The following is a 12,131-nucleotide window of genomic DNA, read 5'->3' on the forward strand; positions in this document are numbered from 1 at the left end:
AAGCTATCATCTAGAGTGGAAAGGCAGATACAGTGCTTCCCAAAGGTCAATTTAAAGGAGTTGATCATCACCAAGCCCTTATATATGAAATGTTAAAGGGTCTTATCTAAAAAAAAGAACAAAAATACAAACAGTGAAGTGACAACAAACACAACTAACAGCTGAACCTAAAAGAACAAAACCAAAACCAAAACCAAAAATGAACTAAGCAAATAACTATAACAGTAACAGATTCACAGAAATAGAGATCACATGGAGGGTTATCAGCAGGGGGTGGGAGGATGGGGAAAAGGTACAGGGAATAAGAAGCATAAATGGTACATACAAAATAGGCAGGGGGAGGTTAAGAATAGTATGGGAAATGAAGAAGCTGAAGAACTTATATGTATGACCCATGGACATCAACTGAGTTGGGGGAATGATGGTGGGGGGGAGGGTACAGGGCAGAGGAGAATAAAGGGGAGGAGAAAATGGGACAACTGTAATAGCATAATCAATAAAATATATTTAAAAAGAAAATAAATAAAAGGGCTGTATGTCTCATGTTCTAATTGAAAGAGCATGCACTTTGTAAGTAGAAGAACTAGGTTGAATCCCAGCTCAGCCATTCATGAACCATGTTCTCAGGTAAGTTCTTAAAATCCCTAAGCTTCTCTACTAGAAACATGAAATCCTTATACTTAGGTGCCAGCTTTGTTAGTAGAAATGCAAAGATTATCTAAAATTGCCTAGCTAGGGCCTGGTACACAGTGAAACAATAAAGACTAGCTAGATCCTGCTGGGTTGGACAGACAGAGAAGAGCCAAAGTTCCCCAAGGTCATCATTAAAAAGAAACCAAGCAGTCCCGGCCCTACCTCTGTTCCCAACCCCTAATTCAGGTGTAGTTTTCAACCTAGAAATGTGCAAACCTAAACAGGATGAAATTTTAGGAACTGACATTTAAAACATGCACATTAAAGATGAAAAAATGTTTATTAAAAGAAAAACAGTGTTCTTAAAAAAGCAGATATCATGAACTACTCTGACTTTATTCTCACAGTGAACAATCATACTGTGTACCAGAAAATAAGAGCTAAAAAATACTCAGTTCTTTGTAGACAGGTACCTTAGATGGATATTTGGAGGGGCTCCTTTTTTCATCCAGAGAGATCTTGACAAAGAGTGCATTTTTAAATAAACAAGAAAGAGAAAATTCTATTCTAGCACAGAGCCTTTTTCCCATGTTAGCCCATGGTGCATAGTAGTTCTCTCAGGTGTCATGCAGCAGGTTCACAACATGTACTGAGGGATGCAGCACACATAGAAGAGCACATGCAGTTAAGAGGACTTCTAAGGGAGGGGAAAATTCAGACTCCATCCTCAAGAACTGTACTCCCTCACGACTCTTGTTCTTCAGTATGCTCATTCTCTCAACGTAAGAGTTATTATGAAAAGGAAAACTGGAAGACAGCATAAGGCAGAAGAAAAATGTAGTTATAACTATAGGAAAGAAATGGAGCATGTCTACCCTTGCCAATTACTCCCCTTAACATACATTATTGCCTAGGTATCTTCACAAGTTTAGCAATTCACATATATTCAACCCTTTTACAGGTGGATCAATGTTTTCTTTGACCCTTTTTAATTTGCATATTTTAAAAATGAGGCAGGACAGCAAACGTAGCATTTTTACTTGTTCATTTCAAAACTTAAATTCGTTTGATTTCTGAATGTAATACTTTGTGATCTAAGAATTAGGACTTCATAAAACCACAATGAGATACCACTTCACACCAGTCAAAATGGCCATCATAAACAAATTAACAAGTGTTGGAGAGGATGTAGAGAAAAGAGAACCCTAGTGCACTGTTGGTGGGAATGCAGACTGGAACAGCCACTGTGGAAAACAGTATGGAATTTCCTCAGAAAACTAAAAACGGAACTGCCTGATGACCCGGCAATTCCACTGCTGGGATTATACCCTAAGAACCCTGAAACACCAATTCGAAAGAACCCATGCACTCCAATGTTCACAGCAGCACAATAGGCAAGTGTTGGAAGCAACCTAAGTGCCCATCAGTAAATGAATGGATCAAAAGACTATGGTACATCTACATGATGGAATACTATGCAGCACAAAGAAAGAGGGAGCTCCTACCCTTCGAGACAGCATGGATGGAACTGGAGAGCATTATGCTAAGTGAAGTAAGCCAGGTGGTGGTGAAAGACAAATGCCATATGATCTCACCTATAAGTGGAACCTGATCAACAAAACAAGCAAGCAAGCAAAATATAATCAAAGACACTGAAATTGAGAACATACTGACAGTAACCAGAGGGAGGTGGGAGGGGTAATGGGGGGAAAAAGAGGAAAGGTTTTCAGGAAAATGTACAAAGGACACATGGACAAAACCAAAGAGGGGTAGGATCAAGGGTGGGGAGTAGGGATGGCTGGAGTAGGGGGGCAATGGAGGGAGTAAAATGGAGACAACTGTACTTGAACAACAATTAAATAAAAATAAATAAATAAATAAAAGAATTATGACTTCAGAGGCAGAACACATTAAAAATATGATCAATAAATTATATCAATTCTGAAATATTCACTGTAAGCCCAGCCTCTCAAAACTTTGATATGGTGTGGCATTGTAATCCTCACCTCTTGTAATGAACAGGAGTGTAGCCCAATTCATGTTTCTCCTCTGCAGGACAAATAGTTCACAAAGTTAAAATTGTGCTTGTAGGTTGAGAATAAGATGGTATATGCATAAATGGGAAAACCATTGTAATTTCTACTCTTTTCCCAAGAATATATGGCAAACCCATCTTCCAGAGGAATGTTAAGTTCATATCAGTCATGGAAACAATATCAGAAAGTTTGTCAAATGAGGTCATAGACATTCCTTTCCTGCCCACAGTATACAAATTGCTTTACTTTGAAAAAAGTTCTAATGAGGCTCAATCTACGTCAAGAGATTAGAGAAAGATGATGGGATAAATTTAGTTACAACAGTATATATACACATTCTTCTCTCACCTTTTGATTCCGATTGAGTTATCTGATACAAATATAAAGGTTTCTTCTAAAATACTCAAGTATTGAAAGCCCTTCAGGGAAAGAGAAAAGATGGCAGAGAAGTGAATGGAAGTCACACTGACCTCCTCCCAGGACCAATCTTGAGTTATAATTTCACTGTGGAGAAACCATCCAGAACAAACAACTGAGCAATAGCCAGAGAGAAGCATATAACTTTGGACATACAGAACCAGCTTCGGCACAACCGGTTTGGTAAGGAGCTTGGTAGAGACTCGAGAGGGCTGGCTGGGCACTCACAGGTGTCAGCGCCAGTGGGATAATTAAGCGGCCTGTTGGATCCACCAAAGAAGATTGGGGTCTAAACCCTAAGCTAGGATACCCAGCCTAGAACACCAGAGCCAAAAAAGTACACAGATAACAACCAGTGGAAAAAGCAGCAGGGTTGCTCTCTGCCAGAGACAGACAGTTGGAGATGCAAGGGCTGTTTAAAGGGCCTACCCACAAATTTTCATTTGCAGCCACTTATCCAGGGCTCAGGCAAAGGTAGGGGCAGAGTGGACTAGAGATGCTTGAGGAGAGACTGAGTACAGAGGCCTTGGGGAGAGAACTGAGAGAATAGCCCCTGGGATTCCAGTACTGAGTCATGCCCTAGACAGCAGCAGCCTTTGTGCTCAGGCAGATCACTCCCCTCCCAGTGGCAGTAGCCTGAGAGGAAGCAATGGCCGCAACCTAAGGAGGGTCTCTGCCCTGGCCCTTTGGTGCTTAAGCCTGACTGCTGAGTTCTAATGACCAGACAAACAACCAAAGGAAATAGCCAGAGACAGTAGATCACTGGCAAAGGATGGACAGAGGGGACTACAGAAACTTGAGGAAAGACTGGGGACAGAGACTTTGGGGAGAGAACTGACAAAGTAGCTGCAGGGATCAAGTGCTGAGACAACAATCATCCTGATACACAGCAATTATCCTGCTCAAGCAGTCCACGCACCTCCAAGCAGCAGCAGCTACCTGAGGGGAAACATCTGCAGGAGGGATTCAGCCCCACCCTATGGGGCTTAAATCTGACTGCTGAATGCAGAGTTATCATATTAACAATTGAAAGAGACAGCCAGTGACAGCACATCACTGGAAGTATCCAGCAGGCTAAGGCCAGACAGGGTCAACATCTGACATCACCAGAGACAGACACAGAAAGAAAAAAAACAGTGGTAAACACAAGAGACTACCGATACAGAAGCCACTATCGTCTCCTTCATGATATGTGATATTTTCTTTCCTGCATAGCTTTATAACATTCATTTCTTATCCAGCGAATTTGTATACAATAAGTCACTAGATTTTATACTATAGTGTATTTCAATCCACATATTTTGCCCCTCCTTTCTCTTAGCCCATCTTACCTTCCTCTTTCCTTGTAATATTTTCATTTCAAATTTGGTTTTCTCTCTCTAGCTACAACTTGTTTCCATTCCACACTCTTAGTATTTCTCCCTTGACCAGACACTAAAAATGAATTCTCTTCTCAAGAGTCACTTCATATCCTTTTGCCCAGCTACTAAAATACCAGCATTCTCTCTACACTTATAACAAACTGCTAGTTGGTTGTGGGTAGGGTAGTTGTTACATTGTTTTTTCAAGGTTATCCCTAGAGCTTCACTAATTCTGTATTTCAAATGACAAATTTTACTGGACACCTCTCCTATTCTTTTTTTTTCTTTACTTAAATTTTAATTATGCCATCATAGCCTACTTTTTTCTTTTTCTTTTTTGTCTTTCTTATATTCCTCTTTTACCCTGCCCTTTTATTTTTCTTTATTCTCCTTTTTCTTTTCCTTTATACCCCAAATTTTAATTTTTCCTTCACTTAGTCTAGTTTTTGTCCCTTACTCTTGGTATTCCCTCTCCCTCCATCATTACAAAACCACTGCCCATTATGCTAAACATCTCTTACACTTTTCTTTGTTTCTTTTTTCCCTCTTATTCCCATACCACCTATATTAATTTTAGCTTGTTTGTTGTTGATAATACTCTGGTGGATCTTTCTCTCCAATTTGACTCCTATATTTTTATTAATTATTTAATATTTTTCCTTCCTTTTTCTTTCTCTGTAACACTTTATTTTATTTTATACTATTTTAATTTCTGTTTAAACCTAACATTATACACTTCCCTTCTCATACTCCATTCCACACTCATAACTCCCTTTCTTTATACATGAGGTACACTATACCTTCTCTCCTTCCATTGCTCCAACTCCCAACTCTTATTAGTGCTCCTCCCTCTACCTTCTCAAAGTAATTTTTCTTTTAGTAGGTCATCTCATATCCACTCTCTTTTCTTATAATATTCTTAGTCACATTACACCATTATTAATGCTGGTTCATTTGGTATTGATAGTGGGATTGTTGGGGGGAGCTATAGTTGTTAGTGTGGGTTTGTTTCTTGGGCTCTGTGGTTTCATTCAGGGCTCTGTGCTTGCCTGCAAAACAGTGCACAAGACGTGGTGGGCAAAGTGATCTTAAGTCAATCAGCAAAAGAGAAGGACCCAAGAAAGAATGATCCAACAACAATCAAAATCCAATTACATCCAAAAAACAAGCATAAAAGGCATAAAGGAGATCCCAAGAACATCAAGTTCAGGTGATCAGGGAGACTGAACCATTGTATCTAACAGGCCTCTCACCATAGAAGTTCATACCACGAAGTCAGAAACTCAAAACAGATCAATTTAAGCAACAAAAGCAAATAAGAAGAGTACTATAAACAATGGGAAGACAAAGAAACAAACCCCAATCTAAAGGAAAGGAGGAATCCTCAGAAGGGATGCTAAATGAAATAGACATAACTCAACTATCAGATATTGAGTTCAAAACAATGGTTATAAGGAAGCCCAATGAGCTCAGTGTGAACTACCAAAAGCTACAGGGAAATTATCAGGAATTTACTGCAAACTATGTCAAAAAAAAAAAGGGACACAGAAACAATCAACAAGGGCCAAGAAGAAATGAAGAATACAATTTCAGAATTAAAGAATACAGTAGAAGGAATCAAAAGCAGGCTGGATGAAGGATAAGATCGGACCAGTGAGCTATAGGACAAAGTACAAAAAACCTCCCAAAAATAGCAAGAAAAGAAAAAAGGCTGAAAAAATGAAGAGGAATTAAGGGAAATGCAGGACAACATGAAATGAAATAATATTCATATAACAGGGATACCAGAAGGAGAAGAAGAGGAGCAAGGCATAGAAAACCTGTTTGAAAAAGTAATGATGGAAAATTTCCCTAATTTAATGAGAGAAGAAGCCACACAAGTCCAGGAAGCAGAGAAGGACCCAATTCAAGAGGACCCCAAAGAGGCCCACTGCAAGACACATAATTAAAATGGCAAAATTTAAAGACAAAGAGAGAATCTTACAGGCAGTAAGGGAGAAACAGAAAGTAACATACAAGGGAGCCCCAATAAGGCTGGCAGCTGACTTCTCAACAGAAACACTCCAAGCCAGAAGAGAGTGGCAAGAAATATTCCAAGCAATGAAAAACAAAGGCCTGCAACAAAGACTATTCTATCCAGCAAAGCTCACAATTAAAATGGAAGGCCAAATAAAAAGTTTCCCAGACAAAAAAAGCCTCAAAGAATACACCTCCACCAACCAGCACTGCAAGATATGCTAAAGGTACTGCTTTAAGAAGAGGAAGGAAAAGAGTGAAAAAGAAAGGAATGAAAGTACAAAGGAAATAAAATGGCAATGAATAAGTACCTATCAATAATAACCTTAAATGTAAATGGATTATATGCTCCAATCAAAAGAAAAAGGTTAGCAGAATGATTAAAAACACTACTCACACATATGCTGCCAGGAGACCCATCTAAGAACAAAAGACCTACACAGACTGAAAGTGAAGGGCTGGGAAAAAATATTCCATCCCACAGGCAGGAAAAAAGTCCAGGGTAGCAATACTTATATCCGACAAAATACTTCAAAACAAAGGCCATAAAAAGAGTCCCAAAAGGACACTTCATAATACTCAAGTGAAGAATCCATTAAGAAGACATGAACATTATAGTTATATATGCACCCAAACACATAAGGAAACTTTTGCAGGACTTCAAGAAAGATACAGACAGCAACACACATATACTAGAGAATTTCAACACCCCACTGTCAAAAATGAATAGAACTTCCCAAAAAAGTATCAACAACGATATTGCTGCATTGAACAATGCCCTGGATTAAATGCACTTAACTGATATATAGAGAGCCTTTTATCCCAAAGAAGCTAAATATGCATTCTTTTCAAATGCACATGAACATTTTCAAAGATAGACCACATGACAGGACACAAAACAAGCCTCAACAAATTCAAGAATATTGAAATCATAGAAAGCATCTTCTCAGACCACAAGGGCCTGAAACTAGAAACCAACCTGAAGGAAAAAACTCAAAAATACTCAAACTCATGGAGATTGAATAGCATGCTATTATACAATGAATTGGTTAAGAATGAAATCAAGGAAGAAATCACAAAGTTTCTTGACACAAATGAAAATGAACTCACAACAGTCCCAAAGGTATGGGACACAGCAAAGGCAGTCCTGAGAGGGAAGTTCATAGCGATACAGGACTACCTAAAAAAGATAGAAATATTTCAAATAAACAACCTAACCTTACATCTACAGGAACTGGAGGAACAACAACAAAGATAGCACAGGTCAAGTAGAAGGAAGGAAATAACCAAGATCAGAGAATTACACAACATAGAGACTAAAAAAACAATTCTAAGGATCAATAAATCCAGGAGCTGGTTTTTGAAAAGATAAAAATATCAACATGACTTTAAGCAGACTCATCAAGAAAAAAAGAGAGAGGGCCCAAATAAACATACTCAGAAACAAAAGAGGAGATATTACAACTGACACCACAGAAATACAAAGAATTGTAAGAAATTATTATGAAGAACTATATGCCAAGAAATTTGAAAACCTAAGTGGACAAATTTCTAGAAAAATATAATCTTCTAAAACTCAGTGAAAAAGAAGGAGAAAGCCTGAAAAGACCAATAACAGCTGATGAAATCAAAGCAATAATCAAAAAACTCCCAACACACAAAAGCCCTGAACTGGATGGTTTCACACAATTTTACAAAACATTTAAGGAAGAGCTAACCCCTATCCTTCACAGACTTTTCCAAAAAATCCAAGAAGACTGAAGACTCCCAAACTCTTTTTATGAAGCCAGCATCATCCTAATCCCAAAACCAGATAAAGACACAACAAAGAAAGAAAACTGCAGGCCAATAATGCTGATGAACATGGACGCTAAAATCCTCAACCAAATATTGGCAAACCACATCCAGAAATACATTAAAAAGATCATACACCATGACCAGGTGGGATTCATCCCAGTGATGCAAGTATGGTACAATAGTCACAAATCTATACACATAATACATCAAATAAACAAAAGCAAAGACAAAATCACATGATCATATCAAAAGATGCAGAAAAAGCATTTGATAAGGTACAGCACCCATTTTGATAAAAACACTCAGCAAAGTGGGAATAGAGGGAACATTCCTCAACATAATAAAGGCCATATATAAGAGACCTACAACCAACATCATATTCAATGGGCAAAAACTAAAATCTTTCCCACTAAGATCAGGAACAAGACAAGGATGTTCACTTTCACCACTTCTCTTCAACACAGTATTTATTGGAAGTCCTAGACACAGCAATCAGACAAGAAGAAGAAATAAAAGGCATTCAAATTGGAAAGGAGGAAGCAAAATAGTCAGTTTTCAGATGACATGATAGTGTACATAGAAAACCCTACAGACTCCAGCAAAAAACTACTCGACCTAATAAGTGAATTTGGAAAAACAGCAGGATACAAAATCAATATTCATAAATTGAAGGCATTTGTGTACACCAACAATTAAATATTAGAAACAGAAATCAGGAAAAAAATCCCATTCGCTATGGGAACAAGAAAAATAAAATACCTAGGAATAAACCTAACCAAGGAGGTAAAAGACCTGTACTCAGAAAACTATACAATACTGAAGAAAGAAATTGAGGAAGACAAAAATAAATGGAAGCATATACCACGTTCATGGATTAAAAAATTAACATCATCAAAATATTCATACTACCCAAAGCAATTTATAGATTCAATGCAATCCCAATGAAAATGCCAATGACATATTTCACAGATATAGAACAAACACTTCCAAAATTTATATGGAACTATAAACAACCATGAATAGTTGCAGGAATTTTAAGCAAGGAGAAGAAAGTAGGTGGGATCACCATACCTGATCAAACTATATTACAAGACCACTGTAATCAAAACAGTCTGGTACTGGCATAAGAATAGATGCATAGATCAATGGAACAGAATAGAGAGACCAGAAATAAACCTGAGTCTCTATGGTGAATTAATATTCGACAAAGCAGGTAGAAACATAAAATTGAATCCAAATATCCTCTTCAACAAATGATGTTGGGACATCTGGATAGCTACATGCAAAAAAATGAAACTCAAACACCAACTTATGCCATACACAAAAATAAATTCAAGGTGGATAAAAGAATTAAATATAAGTTGTGATACAATTAAAGTCCTAGAACAAAAGATAGGCAGGAAAATCTCAGATATTCCACACAGCAATATTTTCACCAGTATGTCCCCTAGAGCAAGGGACATAAAGGAAAAAATAAACAAATGGTACTTCATCAAAATAAAAAGCTTCTGCATGGCTAAAGAAAACATTAAATGAAAAGGGAACCAAATGTATGGGAAAACATATTTGCCCATGATTATCTCGGGCAAGGCTTTGATCTCCAAAATATACAAAGAACTCACATGACTCCACACCAGGAAGACAAACAATCCAATTAAAAAATGGGCGTAGGACATGACAGACACTTCTCCAAAGAGGATATACAGAAGATCTGGAGACATTTGAAAGGATGCTCAGCATCACAAGCCATCAGAGATATGCAAATTAAAATTACAGTGAGATACCACTTCACACCAGTCAGAATAGCCATCATAAACAAATTGACAAATGATAAATGTTAGGTTGCGGAGAAAAGGGAACCCAGTACACTGTTGGTTGGAATGCAGACTGGTACAGCCACTGTGGAAAACGGTATGGAATTTCCTCAGAAAAGTAAAAATGGAACTGCCTTTTGACCCAGCAATTTAACTGCTGGGATTATATCCTAAGAACCCTGAAACACCAATCCAAAAGAACCTATGCACCCAAATGTTCATAGCAGCAACATTTACAATAGCCATGTGCTAGAAGCAACCTAGGTGCCCATTAGTAAGTGAGTGGATCAATAAACTATGGTACATTTACATAATGGAATACTATGTAACAGAAAGAAAGAGGGAGCTCCTACCCTTCGCAACATGTATAGAACTAGAAAGTATTAGGCTAAGTGAAGTAAGCCAAGTGGTGAAAGACAAATACCATATTTTCTCACCTATAAGTGGAGCCTAATTATCAAAACAAAATGGCAAGCAAAATATAGCCAGAGGCATTGAAATCAACAACAAACTGACAGTAACCAGAGGGGACGGGAGAGGGAAATAATGTAGGAAAGAATGGAAAGGGACATAAATGAACATGAATGAGGGACCCATCGATGGAGTCAAGGCGGGAGTGGGATTGAGGGTGGGAGGTTGGCTTGGGTAGGGCGGCAGAAAGTGGTAGTGGGAAAATGGAGACAACTGTATTCAAACATCAATTAAAAAAGGAAAATAAATAAATAAATAATAAAATAAAATAAAGTAGTACCCCTATACTTTATACTGTGCAGTATGGCTCAGTGCATTGAATGCCAACCTATGAACTAAAGGGTCACCAGATCTATTCCCAGTCAGGGCACATACCTGGGTTGTGGGCCAGGTCCCCAGTTGGGGGCACATGAGAGGCAACCACACACTGATGTTCTCTCACTCTCTTTCTCCCTCCCTTCCCCTTTCTCTAAAAATAAATAAATACATATATTTTAAAAAATACTCAAATATTAAATTAAGGGAAATTCAAACAAATGAAGGGAAATTCAAACAAATTCACTTCTTCAGAGAGGAAAGCACAAAGCAAATCCATTGTTTAATATCATACTGCTTCCCAAAAAGTCACAGGAAATCACTACATGTGTATATCAAAAAAGTAACAAAGTCTCATTAATAAATTATAGCCCTGGTTGGTGTGGCTCAGTGGATTGAGCATGGGCCTTCAAACCAAAGGGTTGCTGGTTCAGTTCCCAGTCAGGGCACATGCCTGCATTGTAGGCCAAGTTCCCAGTAGGGGGCACACAAGAGGCAACCACACATTGACGTTTTCCCTCTCTCTTTCTCCCTCCCTTCCCCTCTGTCTAAAAATAAATAAATTAAATAAATAAATAAATAAAATCTTTTTAAAAATAAAATTAAAATGAAATAAATAAATTATAGTCAAATTAACTTCTCACCTGCATCCAATTTCATGAAGTAGGTTGGCTTTTCAATAACAATGTCACATTTAGCATCTTCTATAGGTCTGAAGTTGAGCTGAGTATAGCTTTGGAGCTCCGCAAACCTTAAAGTATGAATTAGGAGATACTTTCAGAGTGATTCTCCTGAACATCCTACTGCAACATTGTCACTTAAGATCTCTTCATTTGGGTAATTTTATTTCTAGAACAGGCACTTAGGAAGACATGTGGAACTTCTCAAACTTACTAACACATAACTTGATATTGATTTTAATGCTGAGATAAGGAACAAAAATGATTTTAAATTTTAGTGCAAGATACACTGGTAACTTTCTAACAAACTGGTAACAAAGAAGAAATTTATACATTAAGTTGGCTAAATCATCTACCAGTACAGTGGGAAGATTCAAAAAGGTTTCCCGGAGTCTGAGGAGTCTCAGAAGTAACACTGACCCAGAGGCTCTCTTGGCATAGACTTCTTGGATTCTGAGAAAGACAGCATTCCAAGAATTATCTGGTAAAAAAGAGGGAATAGAGGGAGCATACCTCAACATAACAAAGGCCATATAGGAAAAACCTGCAGCCAACATCATATTAAATGGATAAAAACTAAAAGAATTCCCT

The 12,131-nt window shown here is 37.8% G+C and overlaps 1 protein-coding gene across 9 annotated transcripts in view; it reads right to left on the reverse strand.

The window, feature by feature from the left end:
• EOGT (EGF domain specific O-linked N-acetylglucosamine transferase) overlaps positions 1-12,131 on the reverse strand; it is a 56,587-nt gene that overhangs the window by 27,846 nt on the left and 16,610 nt on the right. For all 9 annotated transcript variants that reach the window (XR_006784931.1, XM_045832445.1, XM_045832443.1 and 6 more), the window contains one exon: positions 11,505-11,611. Coding sequence is in view for 8 of the 9 variants with exons in the window: in XM_045832445.1 (XP_045688401.1) it covers positions 11,505-11,611 (107 nt within the window). In the remaining variant the exon portion in view is untranslated. The remainder of the gene's footprint in view (positions 1-11,504; positions 11,612-12,131) is intronic.

Source organism: Phyllostomus hastatus, unplaced genomic scaffold, assembly GCF_019186645.2.
Source record: "Phyllostomus hastatus isolate PE091 unplaced genomic scaffold, TTU_PhHast_1.1 phas_contig_16, whole genome shotgun sequence".
NCBI lineage: Eukaryota > Metazoa > Chordata > Mammalia > Chiroptera > Phyllostomidae > Phyllostomus > Phyllostomus hastatus.